General features: G+C 44.2%; 1 protein-coding gene across 1 annotated transcript in view; it reads right to left on the bottom strand.

Moving 5' to 3' along the window:
• Nucleotides 1–25,359, bottom strand: part of LOC118397446 (TNF receptor-associated factor 4-like) — a 51,999-nt gene that overhangs the window by 5,479 nt on the left and 21,161 nt on the right. The window contains exons 2-4 of the mRNA XM_035792184.2: nucleotides 5,150–5,201; nucleotides 1,621–1,725; nucleotides 1,211–1,372 (exon numbers count right to left, since the gene is read on the bottom strand). Of these exons, the coding sequence (XP_035648077.1) occupies nucleotides 1,211–1,372; nucleotides 1,621–1,725; nucleotides 5,150–5,201 (319 nt within the window). The remainder of the gene's footprint in view (nucleotides 1–1,210; nucleotides 1,373–1,620; nucleotides 1,726–5,149; nucleotides 5,202–25,359) is intronic.

Raw genomic sequence — 25,359 nt, 5'->3', positions numbered from 1 at the left:
AGTTGATCAACTTTCAAAGCAGAATTACTTTCCCATTGTTCCTCAACTGCAGTGTATGATACACCATTTACTAGTTCGCAGTGTCTACTTTTATACAATGTAAAAAACACCATTTAAAATTTTGCTACATAAGACCGAATCGAGGTGGTGGGTCACAATTGGTCAGATAAAAAAAAGTAATTGGTATGCATCAAATGTATGATCCCATTGCCACTGAAAATGAACAAATAATTATCCTATAAAAAGCTTGAGCCATGGTGGAAAGGCTGCATTGGGCCTGTATAAAACAGAAAGGCCGCATTGGGCCTGTATAAAACAGAAAGGCCGCATTGGGCCTGTATAAAACAGAAAGGCCGCATTGGGCCTGTATAAAACAGAAAGGCCACATTGGGCCTGTATAAAACAGAAAGGCCACATTGGGCCTGTATAAAACAGAAAGGCCACATTGGGCCTGTATAAACAGAAAGGCCACATTGAGCCTGTATAAACAGAAAGGCCACATTGGGCCTGTATAAACAGAAAGGCCACATTGAGCCTGTATAAACAGAAAGGCCACATTGGGCCTGTATAAAACAGAAAGGCCACATTGAGCCTGTATAAACAGAAAGGCCACATTGGGCCTGTATAAACAGAAAGGCCACATTGAGCCTGTATAAACAGAAAGGCCACATTGGGCCTGTATAAACAGAAAGGCCACATTGAGCCTGTATACACAGAAAGGCCACATTGGGCCTGTATAAAACAGAAAGGCCACATTGAGCCTGTATAAACAGAAAGGCCACATTGGGCCTGTATAAACAGAAAGGCCACATTGAGCCTGTATAAACAGAAAGGCCACATTGAGCCTGTATAAACAGAAAGGCCACATTGGGCCTGTATAAACAGAGGAAGGTCAGCCTGTAAACAGTAACAGAGGTGTTCGTTAGAGGGAGGAAGGCTAACTTTAATCGTGAGACACTACTTCTCATGGACTGAGAGAAAAGCACACAGTATGAAATGTGCACAGTTCTACCTCGCTCACCTCACGCCAACACACATTCTTTCTGAATACACTGCCACATTCGAAAGCGAGAGTAATTTACATAATGGACATTCTGGGGTAGACAATACAAAGATTTCTATTCACCAGGTTGTTTACTTGTAAGTGCTACCCTGTAAAAATATACAAACAAAATGAAAAAGTAGGTCTCTGTTTATTGTTGTTGTTTACCTCATAGGCCTCCCCGGTGAACTCGTTGCCGCAGAACTCGCACTTGACCTTGCGCTTGGGGCAGTCGTGCTGCAGGTGGTCGGGCAGGTCACGGCGCGTCAGCTTGATGGAGCAGCGGTTGGGGCAGGGGATCACATTGAAGGCGCAGGTGGAGAAGTGGCCCTGAGGGTGACGGAGGGAGGGGGGAGAGAGGAATGTGTCAGCAGCCAGACACGCAGTATTTAGCATTTAGCCAGGCTTCAGCTAGCAGATAACACAACACGACACACTGGAGGCAGGAGACACAGGGCTCTGGTCACAAAGGAGGTAGCTTAGACTGGAGGAGCAAGGGAGAGGATGAGATACTGTAGAGAGATAGAAAGGTAAAACAAACAAAAAAAGATAAGAAAGCCAGGCAGGCAGCTACTGACCTGGAGCTGCATCATCTGTCCGGTCCAGCGACAGCCCTCCTCACTGTGGATGCAGCGGATGGGTAGAGCCAGGATCTGCTGCTCTAGCTCTGGGTCAGGGTAGATCTGTAGCCATGACACAACCATGAGGACATGATCAGCACTGGCTCACACTGGGATAGATACGTCTTGTCCAGCCCATCTCCTGTTTCTGTAGCATGAGGCAGGTTGATGTACAAGTACACCCCCTGGACAGGAAGCTAGTCTGTCGCTGGGCCCCAATACATCTCCTTAATGCTGATTATACTATGGGGACAGAGTGGGGGTATAGTGGCCACACCAATGGCAACACCCAAACTAATATAGTGTGTGACCGAGTAAGACAAAGGGTGTTTGCAGCAGTCTAGTAATGATTATCATGTTGATGCCCAACTGAGTGTATTACTAATACAATGAAGCCTTGACAAAGAGGGTCTGAGTGACCAGCAGCCAAACAGCAGAGTTCAAAGTACTAGTCATGGACATGTGACATGAATGATGAATGAATCAGTCCCACAGGAATATTAGGAATAACAATTAAACTTCTCTGAACACAATAATATATCCTGCAATGTTTATGGAATTATAGTTCATGAAATGTTGAAAACATCAGAGAGAGAATTAGAGTGAGGGAGAACACCCCATGGTCACTGATCAAGAAGGATGAGGTCCTTCTCTATCCAATCAAGCCAAATCCACTCCCTACAGGACAGTATCCTCTGGATTTACAGATTTAGGCCACACACAACCCATGCGAGGCCACACACAACCCATGTGAGGCCACACACAACCCATGTGAGGCAGCACTGCATGCATCTCCGTCCCTATGGTGCCCAGGCTGCCTTTGTCACATGAGGAGAAAAGGAACTTCTTCAAAATGTCAAAGCTGTCGCTAAAACAAATAACAGCTCAACTGTCGTCACACGCCGTCATACAAGAGGAAGTCTCTTTCTCTATAGGCTATGAATCAAAACATTGAGATACTATGGTTTTACCATAGCCTAAATACTATTTATACATAAATAAGTACACTGTAAATGTTCATGGTCTTGGTACCCTATAAGAACTGTAAAAGTCAGAATTGTAAAAGGTAAATGTGCAGTGGAATTAAAAACGGTCCAGTGAATAATACATTCGAACCAAAAGTAGATCTGAGGTAAAACTTTTCACTCTCCTGAATTGGCAGCCTTTATTGGTCCATTAACTTACATGAACTGTTATGTCATCGCTAAATAAAAGCTGTGTGCTACAGTAGTTTAACTAGTGTGGATGATTTATATATTACATTAACCATGCTGTAATGAACACTGCCTTCAAATCCCCAAAATACATAGCAGAGAAGAGTCTTACCATCTGAAAGGAGCACAGTACTATGGCAGATAATTGGTGTGTGTGTTGGTGTGTGAGCAGCCGGTGATGTGTGTTGTGTTTCAGGTTGGGTACTATGACAGCAACAAATAAAGAATAGCCTATCTGTGCAGATGGACCAATAAAGCAACTATTGTGCTACAGAACAGCACTGTCTCTTACAATCTACTGCAGCATGTACCGCAGCATAATAATGCATGGTGAGTGATTGAAGCAGATAACCACAATACTATTTCCTACTGGAAATCACATGCGCTGAACCAAGATGACAAAGAAACCAAATCCTCTAAAGTAAACCTTAACGTTCCCTCATTGTTCCTGCCTGGGAGTCTGCGGGGGACTGCAATAAAGACCTTTTAATAACATTGGCCCTGGCGGATCAGGGAACTAAAGCTCTTTGGAGTGCTAACTTCGACTCTGTCTGTCTGCGTTTTGGATGAGTCAGTCAGCTGCAGTCTCACAGCAGAACCCATCCCTTTACATTACTGACATTCTGCTTCATCTCTGACAACAGGGACATATTTGAATGACATGTTGCACTGCCTGGGTGAAATGAGAGCATTATTAGAATTGAGCTGTGTTCAGGGGAGGGCAAGGACAGGGACATAGTGTAACGAGCTGTACCCAGGGAGCTGGACTGTGTCCCAAATGGCACCCTATTCCCTATATACTGCACTAGTTTTGATCAGGGCTCACAGGGTTCTGGTCAACAGAAGTGCACTATATAGGGAGTAGGGTGCCAATTGGGATGCATCCCTAGTCACCAGCAGGGGGTAATTTACAGGTGACTGGAAGGCTATGAAGGCATCAGTAAATAACAGTGTCTGACAGATGTACAATGAGCACATCCTCACTGTGGGGACCCATGTACTGCTTCTCTGTCGTGACTACAGTCTCCTTAAGTGCTTCGCTAGCAGTCGCAGTTCAGCACCCACTGAACTCACACTCACCACCTCACTGGATCGCTGCCTCTGAACTCCTAACACACTTTAGCATGATAATGTTCTAGTATAGAGCATGATGGGCCTACTGTATGGGCAATTCTTTTATTGATGGAAAAACTAGCCAGTGTACAGTAACTGAGATGATGAATTAGTGACCAATGGTATTTTTATTGCTTTGTTCAGTGTTAAGCTTGGGGTACTCTCATGCACAGAGCAGAATTAAGTCCTTATCCTTTCGCTGCACACTGTGGCACAATGGAGAAATCAAGTTTGTAAGAGAGTGATTCTTTCATTACGAATAAAGACTGCCACCATCTTTCCCCCCAGTACAATCTGATTAAATGTAAGAAGTAAGAAGCCAAAAGGTGAATTAAAGAGATTTAGATGTGGTATTCTTTCAGTGGAACCCGGATGAAGAGGTTAAGGAGAGCTACTATTTTAGTGATTTGAAGGCTTTTGCCTCCCTTTTCTAACAGATCAACCCAATACCCTGCTTTTCTCCAGCAATGCAATACTTAAAACATTTAAACACAACCTTTGACTTTGGCTGCTAGGCTGGAGAGTGTTATTACCACTCCCCAGCCGTTCTCCGGTTGTGTAATAATGTCTGCTCATTTGTTTTTCATGGGTACTGTATTAAACTCTAAAACTTTCATGTCGACCGTAGTGTGCAAGAGTTTTGTGCATTGAGAAACGGACCGCCATCAAACCTGACATTCCAAGGGGAATGAGTAGCCTGTGGTCCTTCATTAGCACAATTAGTGGGAATATACTAGGATGGCTAGCTAGCTGCCTGAGCCCTCTGTCTATCTGTTGGTCTAAGGGTCTGGGGCAAGGGACATGGTGATTCACGTGTCCATGCTGTGTCTAAAATGGGACCCTATTGCCTATATAGTCCACTATATTTGGTCTAAATAGTGCACTATATAGGGAATATAGTACCATTTGGGTCCCTTCAGATTCACATTTAAAATAAGGCCTCATCTCAGCCTTACCAGGACATTCATAATTAGTGTGTTGTATGGGTAAGTTACTGGGTAGCCCAGAGACATCAGAAAGTGAGGGTGAATTATGTTGATCGGGGCATGGTTGTAGGCTTAACTATGGTTGTAGGCTAAAGTATTGCTTAACTGGCACACAGATCATATTGAAACTTGAATACGCATGTGAAAAAGTGGGTAAGAGGGTTTTAACCATACCTTGGCATAGTCCAGGGGCAGCTGGTCCTCTGGGCACTTGAAGACCCCCTCACTGTAAGACACAAGAAGGAAAAGACATGTTAGTTGCCTTCAAAAGCATCACCACCCCATCTCTGCTCTCACACAGCTGTCCCAACCACACTGCACTGTACAATAAAGCCAGATGAGTTTCTGAGCCACTGGCTTTTATGCAGTTGCCCTTTCATCTTCCCCCCTCTAGGGATTTATTTCCACAAATTCAGTTTTATTACTGGACAGGAAAAGAGAACACATTAGAACCTGAACTGTCTATCCATAATACATTAAGGGCTTCTCTCGCTCACCCCCAACCCCGCCCCTCTATTTCTCTCTCTCATGTCAAAGGTGTTCATTTTTACCCCTATTTTTGAAGGCAGGGGGATGACAAACTGAGCGTGTGTGAAGCGGCTGAAGAGGGCGGTAAAGCCGGGTCTTTCTACCCTCCCTCAGTAAATATTGATTGCTGATTTGCCAGTGACGCTGGTGGCTTGGCTGGGCAACTAGCTGCTGCCTCTCTTTGTTCCTCCCACCCTCCAGCAGCAATAAAACCCAAAATAAGATCTCTGGGTTTATCACACAGGCAGCACCACAAAAAAATGAATTCCCTGCCCTGATTTAGAGGCCTTTTACCAAGGGGCCAGATGATCTGGGTGGCGGTGGCCCTCAGGTAACAACGCAGCACGTCTCCAGTCCTGATGTCACCATGAAATATTCACTCTGGTAAATAACGGAGATGACGTCACTGCAGTACTATAGGCAGTCAGGCAGGTAGTGGGCTCACTGCGTGCTGAGTCCATAGATCTACTGTACAGCAAAGCCAGTCAATCAGTGACACAAAGAGCAACTTTAAAAGGTAATCAGTGGCTGACACACTTTTACATACAGAATCGCGTGACAATGTCGCCAGTCAGATGTCAACAGCGCGCTGAACGATCGATAGACGAACGGGAAATCCACATTCGATGTGTGCACCCTTTAAAGAGATGTGTCGGTAGTGTAGTGGTGGGCTGCAGGCCCCCTGCTGAGCCATAGGGGTGGCTGGGTCAGGGATCAGGGGGATCAAGAGGGTCAGTCAGTCAGTGACATGAGATGAGGATGTACATCCCTTTCGTCGTGGCCCAGTGCACATACATGAGATCGCAATGTCATTATCATAGGCCGCAGACAGACAGGCATGTTGTTGCAACAATGGCCATATTGATAGAGGTACTGTAACACAAATGGTGAAATGCTCCTTTGTTTTGCATACATTTTCATTGCCTACGGGTGTGAGAGAGACTAAAATAACCTCAGTGATTTGGGTTAAAGCAACAAGGCCCTGAAGCTCCATCTGTCCTACTACCATGTACTAGGTAAACAACAAAAAGACATCTTTTAATGAACAAACTTCATCTGACCTCTCCATTCTCCAAAGTACCTTAATAGATTAATGGGAAAACAAACAGCCCGAAGGGGGCAGGGAGGGCAGTGGTCTCTGCTCCCAGGGTCCTACAATGGGTTCTTCCCAAATTGCACCCTATCCCCTATGTAGTGCACTACTTTTGCACTATTTAAGGAATAGGTTGCCATTTGGGATGCACACAATGTGCCTATTGACCAGGGCCCTTGTTACCCTGTAGTCTAGTTGGCCTCAATGTCACATGACAGAGCCTGAGGCCAATGGGAGTGGACCAGAGACCCAGGGCCTTGTGATGTTGGGACACACATGATCAATGATCACCCTGCACTTTGCCCTGGCTGGAATGCCTGGCCTGTCTCCCCAGCTGCTGTGGAATCAGCTGCACACAGAACAACAGACCAGAGGGGTGACGGGGAGATAGAGGTGAGGGAGGTGAGTTTAATGCATTACGAGACAGCAGTAATTCCAGTCCATTAGGGTCACTCTGTCAGCAGGGAGCTGGAGAGCAATTAATAAACAACAATTGCAGCTTTAAAAAAAAAAACATGATTGATCCCCGGGGGAGAGAGCCCAGTCAGCAGAACATCTATGTACTGTGAAATCATTTACTCATCTCCGTCATTCGAGCCTCATCTATTTGATGTTGATGATAAGTTTTAGTGCCACAGGGCCGGACTGCATGACGCAGAGCTGTGGGCTACATCCCAAACAATACCCTACATACTGCACAATTTTTTTTTACCAGGGCCCACAAAAGTAGTACACTGTATAGGGAATAGGCGGCCATTTGGGACATGGGGATGTGTAGTGACTGTTTCCCCATATAGAGGAAGGAAATAGGAACAGAGAGAAAGGTGCTCCTTGCTGGACTAGACAGGGGAGATGTAAGCAGTGCAGGAAAGCAGGGTTTACAGCTAAAGACCTACCCAGACGGCTCCTCTGCTCTACCTGACACAGAGGCAGACAGGCGAAAAGAGCATCGTCACAGGCTGTCAGGATGATTCCCTCCCTGCTTCGCAGAGAAAGACCTGCAGCCACACATTCATCTGCTTGGCCCGCTGTTCATAATGCTACCCGACTCTCCAGCCAGCTTGTTTGTGGAGCTCACTGCCACTTTGTGAATGCACATTAGCAGAGAGAGGTGGGGGCATTGGAATAATAATAGCTTCTATACAAGTATTCCCCTTCTCTTGACAAACCATTTCTATGAATACTTGAAGGCCTCCTTACAGTGGAGTAAGATTGCACTAATTACCGTTCAATGCCCTTGACTACTTCAATGCCCACCTCTAATCACTCAGCACTGTGCAGCTGTGAGAGGATAAACAATATTGTAACACAGAAAAAAGAGAAAAGTCCTTTGCATACATACAGTACAGCCTGGTCACCCGCAGGGTCCTTGCACCCTGTCCACTTGACTCACAAACCAACAACACTACTGATACCAACAGCTTCACTACAACTAGGACACAGTTTCATGGGAGAAAAATATGTGCCTACTAGGATACACAGGGCAGAGATAACAGTGCCTGACTTGTACAAATCAATGATTATACAGGGTGAGAGGCTGATAAACAACAAACTAACCAATCACTCATGTTGGGGAAGCACTGCAGACAGAACAGCTCAGTAACCACATACATGGAACTCTTTTCCACATCAAGTAACTCATGCAAGCAGTAAAATTAGAATTTAAAAAATAGATACAAATTAGAGGTCGACAGATTAATGATTTTTCAATGCCGATACCAATACTGATTATTGGAGGACCAAAAAAAGCCGATACCGATGAATCGGCCAATTTAAAATATATATATATTTAATTTATTTGTAATAATGACAAATACAACAATAATGAATAAACATTTATTTTCACTTAATATAATATATCAATAAAAATCCATTTAGCCTCAAATAAATAATGAAACATGTTAAATTTGGTTTAAATAATGCAAAAACAAAGTGTTGGAGAAGAAAGTAAAAGTGCAGTACGTGTAATGTAAGAAAGCTAACGTTTAAGTTCCTTGCTCAGAACATGAGAACATATGAAAGCTGGTGGTTCCTTTTAACATGAGTCTTCAATATTCCCAGTTAAGAAGTTTTAGGTTGAGGTTATTATAGGAATTATAGGACCATTTCTCTCTATACCATTTGTATTTCATATACCTTTGACTATTGGATGATCTTATAGGCACTTTAGTATTGCCAGTGTAACAGTATAGCTTCCGTCCCTCTCCTCGCCCCTACCTGGGCTCGAAACAGGAACACATCGACATCAGCTACCCTCGAAGCCACAAAAGCTGTGGCCCTATCAGAGCAAGGGGAACAACTTCTCCAAGTCTCAGAGCGAGTGACGTCAACGATTGAAACGCTATTAGCGCGTACACCGCTAACTAGCTAGCCATTTCACATCGGTTACACCAGCCTAATCTCGGGAGTTGATAGGCTTGAAGTCATAAACAGCTCAATGCTTGAAGCATTGAGAAGAGCTGCTGGCAAAACGCACAAAAGTGCTGTTTGAATGAATGCTTATGAGTATGCTGCTGCCTACCATCGCTCAGTCAGACTGCTCTATCAAATCATAGACTTAATTCTAACATAATAACACACAGAAATACGAGTGTTTTGTCACACCCTCACCATAGTTTGCTTTGTATGTTCTATGTTTTGTTTGGTCAGGGTGTGATCTGAGTGGGCATTCTATGTTGTGTGTCTAGTTTGTCTGTGTCTGTGTTTGGCCTGATATGGTTCTCAATCAGAGGCAGGTATTAGTCATTGTCTCTGATTGGTAACCATATTTAGGTAGCCTGTTTGGTGTTGGGTTTTGTGGGTGGTTGTTCCTGTCTTTGTGTTTGTTACACCAGATAGGGCTGTTTTCGGTTTTTCACATTTCTTGTTTTTGTATATTGTTCTATTTTTCATCTTAATTAAAGATGTATCAAAATAACCACGCTGCGTTTTGGTCCGCCTCTCCTTCAACAGAAGAATCCCGTGACACGTTTGGTCATTAATATGGTCGAATCCGGAAACTATCATCTCGAAAACAAAACGTTTATTCTTTCAGTGAAATACGGAACCGTTCCGTATTTTATCTAACGGGTGGCATCCATAAGTCTAAATATTGCTGTTACATTGTACAACCTTCAATGTTACGTCACAATTCTGACAAATTAATTACGGTCTTTGTTAGGAATAAATGGACTTCACACAGTTCGCAACGATCCAGGCGGCTCAAACTGCTGCATATACCCTGACTGCTTGCACGGAACGCAAGAGAAGTGACACAATTTCCCTAATAATTAGAAATTCATGTTAGCAGGCAATATTAACTAAATATGCAGGTTTAAAAATATATACTTGTATATTGATTTTTAAAGAAAGGCATTGATGTTTAAGGTTAGGTTTGGTGCAACGACAGTGCTAAATCATCACCCGTTTGGCTGGGATTCGATGAGAAATTAACAGGCACCGCATCAATTATAAGCAACGCAGGACACCCTAGATAAACTAGTAATATCATCAACCATGTGTAGTTAACGAGTGATTATGTGAAGATTGATTGTTTTTTTATAAGTTTAATGCTAGCTAGCAACTTACCTTGGCTTCTTGCTGTCCTCGCGTAACAGGTAGTCAGCCTGCCACGCAGGCTCCTCGTGGAGTACAATGTAAGGCAGCTGGTTAGAGCATTGGACTAGTAACCGGAAGGTTGCAAAAACGAATCCCCGAGCTGACAAGGTAAAAATCTGTTGTTCTGCCCCTGAACAAGGCAGTTAACCCACCGTTCCTAGGCCGTCATTGAAAATAAGAATGTGTTCTTAACTGACTTGCCTAGTTAAATAAAAGGTGTAACTTTTTTATTTTACTTATTTTTTTTAATTGTATTTTTTTAATTATTTTTAAAATCGGCCAAATCGGTGTCCAAAAATACTGATTTCCGATTGTTATGAAAACTTGAAATCGGCCCTAATTAATCGACCATTCTGATTAATCAGTCGACCTCTAATACAAATACACCTTATGGAGCAGCAGGGACTGTGAAGCAGCACAAACATACGCAATATAATACACACTTGTACACATTGATTTTGTGTTGTAGATATGTGGTAGTGGAGTAGGAGCCTGAGGGCACACACTTAGTGTTCTAATGCTTTTAGAATTGTATAACTGCCTTCATTTGGCTGGAACCCATGTAGAATGTAGATCCATAATAAATACAAATAGTGTGTTTAATATAATCAGCACATTAAAATGTCAATGGGTTCCCATCCTTTCCCTGTCTCTCATATTGTGAGAGTAGCCTAGGCTCCACAGCTGTTGTGCTGCAGCACAGGGAGGCCAACATCAGATCCAGCAGGCCCCTGGACCAAAACAGCAGAAGGCCAGATGAGTATGCCCCACAGCTAATTACATGTTCAAAATCACCCCACTTATCTGGTTAGACAACAGCCTTCTCCCCAGCTCTAATTAGGGGCATTTCCCAATTCCCCTCCATGAGTGAAAGTCATCCCCCCCCCAGCATTACCCTAGTATTTCCCTGGACCATCCCCCACTCCCCAGACCCTAATTGCACCCCCTCTCTTGCCCTCAAAACCTCTTGTAGGCCCGGAGAGCAGATTAAACAGCCATCCATTGAGCCCAGTGATAGTGATGAGGACTGAAGGTCACCCTCCATATGCCTCCTGATAGGCAGACGGCCACTGAGAAAAACAAGACAAAGCCCCCAGGTTTGGTTGGCCTGCAGAAGACTGCAAACGGCCTGTCAGGGACAGTACAGTACAGCCATCACACACAGAGAAAGAGGAGATGGCTCCTGATGGCTGCTACCTCACCGACTGAGGCCTAAGAATGACCCTGAAGCCTGATCTCTTGACTACCAGGGAGACCCCTGACCATGTTTACAATAATAGAGGGAATGGCTGTGGAGAGCTAAACAAACACCTCTCAGAGGAGTTTGAGAGTTCTGGAAAGCAGGACGTCTACGACACATTAACATCCAAAAGAGAGTGTTACTATTACTGTGAGAGGTTGTATGCATCCCAAATGGTACATTATTAACTAAATAGTGCACTACGTTTGACCAGGACCCATAGGTCATTTGGGACTCAGCAGAGGTCTTTTCAAACTCAGATCTCATCAAGAAAATTGACTGGGTCGTCTGGCTAGTAACTGTATCAGGCCTGGCTAGTAACTGTATCAGGCCTGGCTAGTAACTGTATCAGGCCTGGCTAGTAACTGTATCAGGCCTGGCTAGTAACTGTATCAGGCCTGGCTAGTAACTGTATCAGGCCTGGCTAGTAACTGTATCAGGCCTGGCTTGCTGGTCTGCTTTGGAAGCTTACTCTGAGGTTTTATGTTCATCTTCATGCCAAATCATTTTCTTTTCAAGTAAAGAAGTGGATTAACTATGCTACACAAACAAGATCTTAAATGCCACCAGTTCCCTTTATTCAGGCTTCCTGGCTTTCAGTCTCCCAGCTGATCCCAATTCCTTCTGCTGCCAGAATGTTGGGAGAAAACAGGAATCTTGTTTCATCTCAGCAGGAGTTCCCTTAATCTCCCAAATCCAACAGTTTTTTGTATGTGTATGTGTGTTACAACTCACATCAAATTATCAGCCTGTAGTTTCCAACAGTAATGAGACTGTCATTATAACTGCCCTTTTACAAGTCTGCCTGTTGACAGACTAGCCTCCTGTCCAGGAGGTGTACTTGTACATCGAGCTGCCTCACGCTACAGAAACACAACGCTAAAGGCCATTCTGTATTGGATAATATAATATATACACTTTAAACCTATCCTGTGCAATGCTGAAGGGGAGAACATTTTAACACTTGCCAGTTAAATGAAATGACCGGTCGTCAACTACATGTTCTGTTGTTTATACGATTCCCAGTAGTAGCATTTAGAGATAATTAAAGGCCTCTCATGCAAAGATGAAGACCCTCTAACACATTTGACTAAATATATTTTTATTTATAGAAGAGGCAAATGACATTAGAGAAGTGATCCGAAGTATAGGCCATATCCACATGAGTGAAGAGGTTTGTAGGACAGTGCAGGGAGAGTCATTAGGCAGTGACCGGGTGAAAGAATGCCCCCTAGCCAAAGAACAGTCAGAATGTGCTTCCCAAATGGCACCCTATTCCCTATAGTGCACGATTTTTGGCTAGCTATTCCCTATAGTGTCCTATTTTTGGCTAGAGGCCTATAAACCCTGGTCAAAATAAGTGCACGATATAGGGCAAAGTGTGCAATTTGTTTTGATGCAATCAGAGGGATCTCCTGGATGAGGAAGGAGGTGGAGGACATGGGGTGAAGCAGGTGTTTCTGTCTATGGAACCCGATACGATGGGAGGGTAATGTTCCCTACTCCAGCTAAATGCTGACTCAGTTTACAGCCTGGACAAAGGCAGGGTTTGCATCCCAAATGGCTGCCTATTCCCTACATAGCGCACTACTTTTGACCTGGACCCATATGGGAATAGGGTGCCACTTGGGACACAGGGAGGCTCACATCAGCCTTGTTCTTTGTCCCTGGGAGGAGAAGGAACTACCTCCACTTTCTCTAAGCATGAATGACATCACCGGTTAACTCCTCACTACCTCTGGTTCAGAGAATTCTGGAGTTTAGTTTACTGTAGCATGACGCATGAAAATGAATCAGAGATGAGTTAAACAGTTCAACAGGATTATGTTGTGCAGAAACCCATGACCTTTGATAGGCCAGTCATATCCTTAGGGTTTTTGGGATAAATCCACAGTTGGCTACAGTACTTCACATGCAGCAAGGAAGCATGTTTGAATCAACATGCTGTGAAGTTTATTTTAGTTTAATTTAGTTGAGTACATACATCTTGTTATGTTTTGACTTTTTTAATCAAGGTTTGATTGACTGATGCATAGAGGACATGCTTGTACAGCAAATGTAATTTGTAAAATCATATCTGACTCACATCATTGGTGTTTGCAATGTCTATGTCCAGTCAGTGACAGCTTAATGTGAACTGACCATGTCTGTATATCTGAAGGTCACAGACATCAACAAGAGTTGATTCAGCCTTATAGGTATTAGGCCTAGTTCCTCAAGATCCAGTTTGGATCTACAACCTACGTTTTCTGTATCTACTCTAAAAACAGACAGACACTCTTAAGACTTTTCATGAGTCTTTCTACTGTTGCTCTTAGCAACATTAGCACAACAATAGCACAACAATAGCACAACAATAGCACAAATGATGCTAGTGGAGGAAAGCCGACTAGGCCTCATACAAATGTGTGGGTAGTTGTCTGGTAGCGTTTCCATGGCTCTTGCTCCTCCTGCTCTCTCCAACATACTGTAGGTGTCCCAAATGACACCCTATTCCCAACTGGCACCCTTTTTCCTATGTAGAGCCATACAGGCCCTGGTCAAAAGTATACCACTATATATGGGAAAGGGTGCCATTACAGACGCAGGTATTGATCATGGGACAGCTCTGTAGAAAAATGCACAAAGATGGAAGTTGTTTAGATGCAAGGGACGGCACGATTTCACGCCACTTACATAACGACATTCATTTTTCTTTGCAGTTCTCCAAACACATCTGTCAGCTAATTCACACAGTCCTGGCACGTTCAAAGGTTAGCGAAATATCAATTTGTTTTTCAAATGCCATCTTTTGTTTAACAGCACTAACGCAGGCAGTTGTTCAAGGGTAATACTGTGTTAAAGTATATTTTCCAAGGGTTTTAGAATTGCAATAGTGTCAAAATTAAGCTTTTGGATCCTGCTGTGAATTGCATGCATGGCAGCAGCTCTTTTCCCCGAGTAGAGCTTAGGGGAACAAGCTAGCACGTCAAAACTGACAAAAAAAATGGGCAAAGCTATGTTCGCTGACATCCTTGTAAGAAAAGGAACAGACGGCTAGTTCTTTGACTTTTATGATATCAGACGTCTGTTCTGAGCCACAGGCAGTTCCCCGAGAATACATAATGGAATAGGATCTGCACACTGTTCAGGGGGGGATTTGAGGTGGTTGATCGGTTTGAATCCAGGAGCGTCTGCTCTACACCGTTAGGATACACTGTGACTCATAGTGGCACAGCTCTGATGCAAGTCGACTGTGTTCCGGCGTAACAGAAAACACTGACTCCCAAAAGCATCCAGCCACCTGCCAGAGCACAGAGGAGAGGGGGAACGGAAGGAGGGAGGGTGGGTGAGAGGGAAGGATCCAGCCACCTGCCAGGGCACAGAGGAGAGGGGGAACGGAAGGAGGGAGGGTGAGAGGGAAGAATCCAGCCACCTGCCAGAGCACAGATGAGAGGGGGAACGGAAGGAGGGAGGGTGAGAGGGAAGGATGCAGCCACCTGCCAGGGCACAGATGAGAGGGGGAACGGAAGGAGGGAGGGTGGGTGAGAGGGAAGGATCCAGCCACCTCCCAGGGCACAGATGAGAGGGGGAACGGAAGGAGGGACCTGCCAGGGCACAGAGGAGAGGGGGAAACGGAAGGAGGGAGAAGGTGAGAGGGAAGGATGGGAAGGATGCAGCCACCTGCCAGGGCACAGATGAGAGGGGGAACGGAAGGAGGGAGGGTGGGTGAGAGGGAAGGATCCAGCCACCTGCCAGGGCACAGAGGAGAGGGGGAACGGAAGGAGGGAGGGTGAGAGGGAAGGATGCAGCCACCTGCCAGAGCACAGATGAGAGGGGGAACGGAAGGAGGGAGGGTGGGTGAGAGGGAAGGATCCATCCACCTGCCAGGGCACAGAGGAGAGGGGGAACGGAAGGAGGGAGGGTGAGAGGGAAGGATGCAGTCACCTGCCAGGGCACAGAGGAGAGGGGGAACGGAAGGAGGGAGGGTGAGAGGGAAGGATCCAGCCACCTGCCAGGGCACAGAGGAGAGGGGGAACGGAAGGAGGGAGGGTGAGAGGGAAGGATGCAGTCAGCCAGGGCACAGCCAGGGAACGGAAGGAGGGAGGGTGAGAGGGAAGGATCCAGCCACCTGCCAGGGAAGGAGGGGGGTGGGAAGGAGGGAGGGGGAAGGATGCAGCCACCTGCCAGGGCACAGAGGAGAGGGGGAACGGAAGGAGGGAGGGTGAGAGGGAAGGATCCAGCCACCTGCCAGGGCACAGAGGAGAGGGGGAACGGAAGGAGGGAGGGTGAGAGGGAAGGATGCAGTCACCTGCCAGGGCACAGAGGAGAGGGGGAACGGAAGGAGGGAGGGTGAGAGGGAAGGATCCAGCCACCTGCCAGGGCACAGAGGAGAGGGGGAACGGAAGGAGGGAGGGTGAGAGGGAAGGATGCAGTCACCTGCCAGGGCACAGAGGAGAGGGGGAACGGAAGGAGGGAGGGTGAGAGGGAAGGATCCAGCCACCTGCCAGGGCACAGAGGAGAGGGGGAACGGAAGGAGGGAGGGTGAGAGGGAAGGATGCAGCCACCTGCCAGGGCACAGAGGAGAGGGGGAACGGAAGGAGGGAGGGAAGGATGCAGCCATCTGCAAATTGGGCTCAAGTCTCTCAGACACCATAATCCATGGTTAAGTGTGTGAGAGGAGGGGAGACTAAGTTTACACTCCCTCACAATCCCTGTTGCCATCTCATTCCATCAATGTGACTGTGCTATAGACATGGAGTCTTCATCAGGGGAACCAGGGCCTTAGAATCTTAACGTAGCCACAACTGCCAACCCAGCAGACCTCGCGATATGAAACCCTTTCTTGTCGACTTTGTATTTTTGTAATAGTCAATTGTTTGAAAATACTGTCAACTGATTTGTTTTATGGTTTCCTTGAACTCGCTTGAACCGGCTAACCTTGACTGGGGATCTATAGCTCAGCTGGCAGGGTTATGCGCTTCATTGGGTTTGTAATGAACCCTCTTCCAATGGGAAGGACTGCATACAAGGGTGGATTTTACTTTACTGTTTAGCCTACATGTACATGGATGGTACTTGCATTAGATAAATACATTAGCAAATGTAATGTATTCATGGCTCTAAATAAAAAAATGTAATTGCTACCAACTTAACAATGTTAGGAGCGCCACATGAAATTTAGGAGCAACAGAAAAACATACATACATATATATATATATTTTTTTACATTGATTGAGATACAGGATATATTGGGCCTATATGAATTCTAGCTACTTTTGAAGCAGATGTTGTGCCCCAGAAACTAATATGTAACACCGCAAACACAGTTTATTATAAAAGCTAAAATGTTGATACAAATACCTGTCATTGAAATTACAAAGTCATTTGTGGAATATTATATTTCTACATTGTGTAAAAGCACTATTTTCCTATTGAGATGCATTACATTGAAAATTATACACTGTCTCTTTAAAAACGTCAGGTTTTTGATGATGACATGCAAGAGAACTGTCATTAATGTATTGTCATGATCAAAGATGATGGATATACTGACAAGATACATGTTTCTCCGCCCTAACAATGGGAGTCGTTGTCCACAAAGCGGCATGGCGGTCTGTCTAGCTCCTGCCTATCCTTTCTTTTGATTGGTGGATACATCTCATTATTGTAATCATTTTTTGAATATTCGATGAGGGTTGACGTGAACCACCTGTATTCAATGGAGAGATGCTATGCTACTAGCCTCATGCCATGAATATGCATAGCCATCTCGTAGTGCTGAGCGGTTAGTACTCATGTGTTCAATTATTTTTTTTAAATAATCATGGTAACACAGAATAAAACAATGAGTCCCATTTTTTAATAATTGTTTTTTTTTTAACCTTTATTTAACCAGGCAAGTCAGTTAAGAACATTCTTATTTTCAATGACAGCCTGGGAACAGTGGGTTAACTGACTGTTCAGGGGCAGAACGACAGATTTGTACCTTATCAGCTCGGGGGTTTGAACTCGCAACCTTCTGGTTACTAGTCCAATGCTCTAACCACTAGGCTACGCTGCCGCCCCATGAAGGTAGTGACTGCCCATTACTGCTTATCACTTAACATAACTTTAATAAAATATTTCAGTTGTGTATATTACATTTGTTTTATTTGATGACTTTATCATTTCATTCCAAATCATCATCTCTATAGAGCTGCTGCCTATTCTGTCAGACAAAATCACTATTTTAGTAGTTCAAAGTTTTATGTTTTATTTTTTTCACCTTTATTGTACCAGGTAGGCAAGTTGAGAACAAGTTCTCATTTACAATTGCGACCTGGCCAAGATAAAGCAAAGCAGTTTGACACATACAATGACACAGAGTTACACATGGAGTAAAACAAACATACAGTAGGAACAAGTCTATATACGATGTGAGCAAATGAGGTGAGATGAGGGAGGTAAAGGCAAAAAAAAAGGCCATGGTGGCAAAGTAAATACAATATAGCAAGTAAAACACTGGAATGGTAAAGTAAATAGGGCATACTTTAATGACTGCTGAATACCAACTATCAAATCACTTAGATCATGTATTTTCTGGTAGAGATACCACACAAACTAATAGCTGCTCACTATATCCCCTCATGAACTTGCATTGTTCTGTGTCTTCTGTAGTAGGCGTAAAAGAAAGAGACCTGATAAGTAGATGCGCAATGGATTATGGTCATTGTAGTTAATTACCACGTTCAATGCACTAAACTATGTAGAATGTTGGCCTGTTGGAAACTACAACTCCCTACTACATTGCACAGTTCAGGTTGGATCTGATATATCTCTAGAGATGAGCTCACAGAAAAAAACGAACTAAATTAAATTCGAATAATTGAACCGACATCGGTCAACAAAAAAACAAAATTAAATCGCTCAGCACTACTATCTTGAGGCAACTCCGATATAAAGTGTTTTTTCTCTCAAAGATACCGGGATGTCACGTGTCCTACTTATATCAGTACACTCATAACAACTTAAGCATTACGAAGCTTCTATTAGATCAAATAAACCTTGTGTAGCAAAAATTTGCTTGGTGGGCAAAACAATGAAGAAATGAATTATGAAGCCTTTGTTTTATATGGTGTTTTTTATTACATAAATTCTTCAAAATAAGTGACATTAGCTGATGAAGATTATCTCATAGAACAAAACGTATAAGATCTCCCAAGCCTGTGTTTACCACAGACCTCATCTTCGGCGTCTATCCAAAAACCATACAAAAACTCCAGTCATGTCCCCCATAGGCTTTGTCCAACGAACCATGGTGGAGTTAGTGCCAACAAAAAGACACCATTACTATTTCTCTCTATTGATTTCCTGAAGAAGCAATCCCTTTTCCATTCTTTCTGGGGCCCCAAATGTTTGGATATAGTGGTAAAGTTATGAGATAGTTAGCCAGCCAATGAGGTAAAATGACTAAACAAAGTATAAACAAATGGTTAATGCAAGTAGTTAGTTGTAGGATGACCCATGGTCATGGACATGGTTTATGAATGTAAAGTTTTGTCCCAGAGATCCGCTATAGCAGGGTTTCCCAAACTCGGTCCTGGGGCCATCCCCCTGGGTGCACATTTTAGTCACAGATAGAACAAGGAGACAGATATTTCACTGGATGTATAAACATGAAGCATCTGGTTGGCATGTCCACTCACTACCAAATATGGTAGTGAGAGGAAGACTACTAGCGGGCAGTGGGAGAAGATGGAACGAGGTGGATTTTGGCAGACATTCTGCAAATTTTGTCATTGATTAAACATTTGATCTCAATACAGTTTTTGGTTCCCAAAACTAAAAATATGTTGTGAACAGAGTGGACTAAGTTTTGTAGACTGTATACCCTTTGCAAAAGTTTGTTTTAAATCACGCTGTTTTAGGAGCGCAATAGCAAATTTAGTTATTGCACACAACAGAGTAGGCATTTCCTAACGGAAATTTGCAGATGTATACCAGAACGCGCCAATAGGATATTGCTAACGTGTGCTTGGCTCTTCCCACCTCCTTGCTTGTTCTGACCACTATGACTAATTTGTTCCCATTGGAAACAACAAGCTGTGGTCTATCTTGGTTTCGTTTTTTGCCTGAACACTACACACCTGATTCATAACCAACTCATCTGAATCAGCTATGTAAAAACATGCACCCAGGGGGGTCCCAGGAACGAGTTTGGGAAACCCTGCACAATAGAAAGATAAACATTGTGCCGGTAATATGGGTCAGATCTTTTGCCATGGTTGGGTTAGACGCATGCTGTTTTCTCTGTAGTTAAGGGTGCAACCATGACGCTAACAAACCTGCACTCGCTTGTTTCTCTAGGGCACCCAAACAATGGTGCAGCGAAGTCTTGTCATTACAACAATTACTATCTGAGAAATGTTTTTCATAGTCTCACAGTTATCCCAAAATAAAACTCCTGGTCGCACAGGAAAATATTTGGTTGGATATTTCGGCCAAATTGGTCAAACTTTAGAGCCCTGAATGCCTTCCCACATCATTTCCCCACCTAAATTCTTCCCAGGATTATATTCTGCCTGCATGAAAGAGGTACAAGGAAATCAATTCAATTTCATTAACTCCTGCTGATCTTGGTCCAGGGTGGGGGTTGAGATGGAGAACGGTTCCATCAATCCTACTGAGAGCTAGCTGGGCTCTGGCTGCATACCACGCATGACTGCAGCCGCCCTCATACTCAACACACTCACAGCATAGACAAAGTATACACAGCCAAGAAACCCCTTAGAGACACACACTGTACACACACCACCCTGCAGGACCAGCAGTATCACTGCTCTGAGAAGTTCAGTTGAATCCATGAGAACCCATCTAAGAATGGGGGCTTGATGAGAGCATACAAATTAGAAGCTTGTCTTTGATCTTTAGTTTGAGTTGCATCCCAAATGGCACCCTATTCCCAATATAGTACACTACATTTGACCAGAGCCCTATGGGCCCTATATAGGGAATAGGGTAACATTTGAGATGCACCCAGGGTGTAGAGATAGTGGAGTGGGGTGGGCTGAGCTTCTCACAGGGCTTGGCTACCACCAGGGGCCAATGAAGGTCCTGGGTTTGACATGGCACACATGTGAGAAGGAGCCACTAGCCTCTGAAGAAGTGTTAAGAGCTCCTGTCAAGGTATTAGATGTGTGAAACACCACAGTCTTGTCAGTACTGTTTGTTCCTGCTCTCTTTACTACCATCACAACTCTGGTAAACTGGGGCACTAGAAGAAAGAGTGGAATCTTCAGTTTACACATATTGGACTCAAATTAGTGTACACACACAGTAAATTAATTTCCTCACACATGCAAATTTGAGCCGTTTTGATGACAGATCTAATTGCATCTTTGCTTCAGGGGGCAGATGTCTGCTGTGGGGGTGATCTGCAATACGCGAGGCCTGCTGCTTTTGAAAAGTTGTGGTGCCTCCACAGTAATCCTGAAGAATGCTAACCAACGCTGGGCAGAGGGGCTCAGAGACTGGTTTATGACTAGCCCGGGTGCTGACTGGCTTATTAAAAGAGGCACTTCGTCTTATCACACACACATAGCATAGGACTGAGAGACTGTCCTGCCATCACTCCTCAAACACTGAGGATTTGTCCCAATTGGCAATCTATTCCTTATGTAGTGCACTACTTTTGACCAGGGCCCAACCTGAGTCAGCTACTGGAGCCAGAAAGTAAAGCATACAGCAACACAGTAAATCTGAGAGGTAAAGGTAACACCCTGCCCCCCTCTCAAACTCACAGGAGGTATTCAGACTCCTCTTACAGACGCTTCACTAATCTCAGGTATTCACCGTCAGGATATCCGGCAGATGAGAAGAGTGCAGGTTTGGTCTTAATCCTGAGGGATGAGAGAAACAGAAGACTACTATTCCATCCCTGGAGGATAAAGGACTGCTTCTTAAAGCACTGCCTGTGATTAGCTGGAGGTATCAGCTCCTTAATGCAGAGGTGAGATGGTTCCTCGTTGGGAAATGAAGTATATTTGAGACCTCATGGGACAGCCTACTTTAGGGATAAAGACTGCAGCATCCCTGAGAGAGTAAGTCAATCCACTGCACATTCTAACAAAGGCAAAAAGCTTTAAGACTGCTCAAGATTACAATTGAACTTTTCACTACTTACCACAAAAGTTGCCTTGATACTTATGACCAAAACTGAAGTATGATGTAATAAGCAGACACATACAGTATACCGTAGAGGTTTCCCCCAGAAGGCATCCCACCACCAAACAACACAGCAAGAGTACGGTGAGTAGAGCATCTATCAACCTCTAGAAATGAACGTTTGGTGAAATACAAAGCCGAGTCCATAGCTATAAACCAGGCCCAGAGATAATACACCAGGGAGTACTGAGAGTGATGAATACGCCCATGGCTAGTTAGTTTCCTCCATCAGCATGTATCCCCAGAGTAATCTTCCCCCTGAGTGCTTGTAGAATTTTAAAAACACACTGAGATCAGTTACTCCCAAGCCGAGACAAAAGGTTCTCTCCATAAAGTATTACTGGCAGCTGGCCAACTACAGGTAATATATCTATCACAAGCCAGTTAGCGGTTTAGTTTCTAAATTAGGTATCCTTGAAAATGTTCTAAGTGCAAGGCGCTACACTACAGTCAGTGTCACTTGTGACAAGTGACAGTTCATTGACCTTCCAGCCCAGTTCATCTTGATTTACCTGCTCCCTGACATGACAGACCACTTTATACTGTCATTTAGTCATTCTGTTGGTTGAGCACACTCCTTAATGACCATTATTCTGTGCTCACTGAGGCATAAGGTGAGTCAGGCAGAGCCCCTTTGATTGCCTGGACAGCCAAGCCATCTACTCCACGGTGTAGTAGAAACCAGTGCTTTGTCCATCACTGAAATAATGCACTCATAACAGTGACTGTTGTTCCTACTCCTCGCACAGAGCAAGGATGAGTCATAAACAAATGAAAAATAAAAATTGCACTTCTCTTTTCCTACTAGCACAGACTTTGCTGATAGCTAATTTGAGGAAAACTTTACTTACACCGACTGTGATATGTGGTTGTCTCCCCCTAGCTATCTTAAGATGAACACACTGACTGTGAGTCACTCTTGATAAGAGTGTCTGCTAAATGACTAAAATGTAAATGTAAGGGAAGTCCTACAGAAAGAGAGACTACACAGAGGAAAGCAGACAACATGATCTGAAGTGTCCTGACCCTCTAACCCTGTGTCAACTTCTTTTGTCACACTGGTCCATTGAAAAAGTTTAGGCGACGACAAAAAGACACAAATTATGGAGAACAACAATGGCCTGCATACAGGATCACATGGTGGCAGGCCAACATTAGCACTGTGCTAATCCAGGGAGCTGGTGGCTAAAGGCGGATTACCTCACCAACTCCATACTGCTTCTCCCCAGCACACTGCCCCAGGGACAGCAGGTGGGTTGAACACATAATCCATCCCTGCTACTAATAATATCTTATGGACTACAGATCTTTTGATTAGTCTGCATATGCTCTCAAACCTGCACATAGACATCTAACATGTAGGAAAATGCTAGCGTTCGCTAAAGATGGCACTGGTGAGACTTCTTTTTGTATAATAACCTTTCATCACTACTCAGTGCCTTCAAAACATTCACTGTGTGATATATATCAGCAGAATGCAATAACATGCGTTAAGGTTGAACCTTTATTTAACTAGGCAAGTCAGTTAAGAACAAATTCTTATTTACAATGACGGCCTACGTGGGTTAACTGCCTTGTTCAGGGGCAGAACGACAGATTTTTACCTTGTCGGCTCGGAGATTCAATCAAGCAACCTTTTGGTTACTGGCCCAATTCTCTAACCACTAGGCTACACTGCTCCCTCTTTGGTGACAAGGCTTGCAGTCAATTAATTAAGATCAAGCTATTCATACCTTGCTTCTATGGCACATCAATAGATGAGTAAGTTAGACAAACAAGATCAAATTGAGGACTGATGAAAGCAATACTTTTTCTGTGTCTAACCTACCTGACCTGTGATTCACCACTGTGCTCTTGTTTCATACTCAATGCCCACAACAACCATAAAGCCTTTTGTTGCTTGTTAAGACCAGCGTGGTTCATTGCAGGCTGTATTTGTGTCTGGAGGGAACAATGGAGAAAAGGAATGTCCTTCTTGTCACCTTTTAGGAGCTGCTGATGCAAAAAGGAACAGCACCAAGTTCAAGTTCCAAGTTGCTCTCCTTTCTTCACCATGATAGGGTTTACATAGAATATAGGTGATCTACTGTGCTTAGTGCTTTATCCATAGAGATTGGTCTATTATTTATGGATTTACCAACAGTGAGGTCAGAGGGTTTGTTCTCTGTCCCTTGATCTCACTTTCTGAATGTACAGTAAGCCTATGTGGGTGAGTGAGATACCAGGATTTGTGTGTACACTACTTTCATCTGTGCCGTGTGGTGTGTGGGAGGCTTAATTTAGCTCAATCCCAACGGAACATCTGTGGAAAAATTCTGCCACGCCTTTAGTGTTGTTGAACCCATTCATTAGCAGGTTGGGTAAGAGAAGGAGAGATGTTTCAATCAGGAAAACAACAAAGATTCCCCATGAGAAATAAATAAACAAAACTATAAACACCAATTGCTGAACCTTATGTCCTAACGTGCTTTCCAGGTATAACTTGTAGATAAGTAAACACCATGTTATCAGTTCTGTTCAACTCCTCCATAGAAGTAAAGCTGCGAGGAACTTGTGTGAGGGCGTGGTCATCTGAGGAGGAGTGCAAGGTGGAGAAGTTAATGATTGTGGATTCACCCTGTGCCTGCCTGCCTGGCAGTGTGATCTGCCTCTGCATGAGTAATAGTCTGAGTCCCAAATGGCACCTTATTCCCTACATAGCGCACTACTTTTGACCAGAGCCCATAGGTCCCTGTCAAAAGTAGTGGCCTATGAAGGGCATAAGGTGCCATTTGGGATGCACACAGTCATCGTTGCGGCGGATGGCACAGAACAGAACCACGCGTCTTCTCTTCCCTTGTCTGTCATGAGTCACTCATCACAGGCTTCCTCCTTGCTCACAGCCACAAAACGGTCCAAAATTTCTACCTCTCCTTCTTCAAACTCCCTCACTAAATGCTGCTTGCTTTCAAAAGGTGATCAAAAGGACACCTTACCGTGGCACTTTTCTATGGTGACACTTCAGAGCAAAAACAGCCTTACATAATAATCATTTATATTTCTGCTCTACCTGCATTTCCATTTATCTGACATTTAGGAAAAAGCCATTTTTCTTGTTTTGTCAGTAAGCCAATGCATTTCAAGTCAGTGTATCTGAGCTGTGCACCTCACTGCTGGTGACAGTTTGAGAGGGCCATGTGCTGGCTGTGGCCATGGTAACAGTGAGGGAAGGTGAGGCTCTTTGTGTGAGAGAGAGCTCAGTAAGCAGACAGGGGGCTGCTGTCTGTGGTGTAGCCGGCGACGTACACGTGTGCACACACACACGATAAGGCCAGAAAGCTCGTCTCCGGACATGCTGTGGCTCCTGTTTCCCTTATCAGCCTGAATCTGAAGCCCACAAACATTCAGACAGTGACATAAAATAACCTGAAATCCAGTCTTCTCTTTCCCTCCGTCCCCTTCTCCTTGAGCCATACATGTTTGAAACCAGCATTCAGCTGCAGCTCAAGCTGCTGTCCATTCCTGTTTTTGAGGATGTATTTTCTTTGTTTAGCCAGGCGAGGCAGTGACGTCAAAAATACTCCTTTGTGTCGAAACACCTAGAAGGCAGTGCTCCTGTTGTATGCATTCTTTAAGCTGCTCATGTTGCCAGGAGTGACAACATTAAGGCATTTGCTTTTGGAATCAGAGACAGAGAGAGTGCGACGCGGGAGAACGATTAGCCATGTGAATTTGACTAAACATAAACAAAGCACAATGGCC

The sequence above is a fragment of the Oncorhynchus keta genome, chromosome 18 (assembly GCF_023373465.1).
Source record: "Oncorhynchus keta strain PuntledgeMale-10-30-2019 chromosome 18, Oket_V2, whole genome shotgun sequence".
Classification (NCBI taxonomy): Eukaryota; Metazoa; Chordata; class Actinopteri; order Salmoniformes; family Salmonidae; genus Oncorhynchus; species Oncorhynchus keta.
The sequence above is the reverse complement of the archived record's forward strand: the minus strand, read 5'-3'. Positions and strand labels throughout refer to the sequence as shown.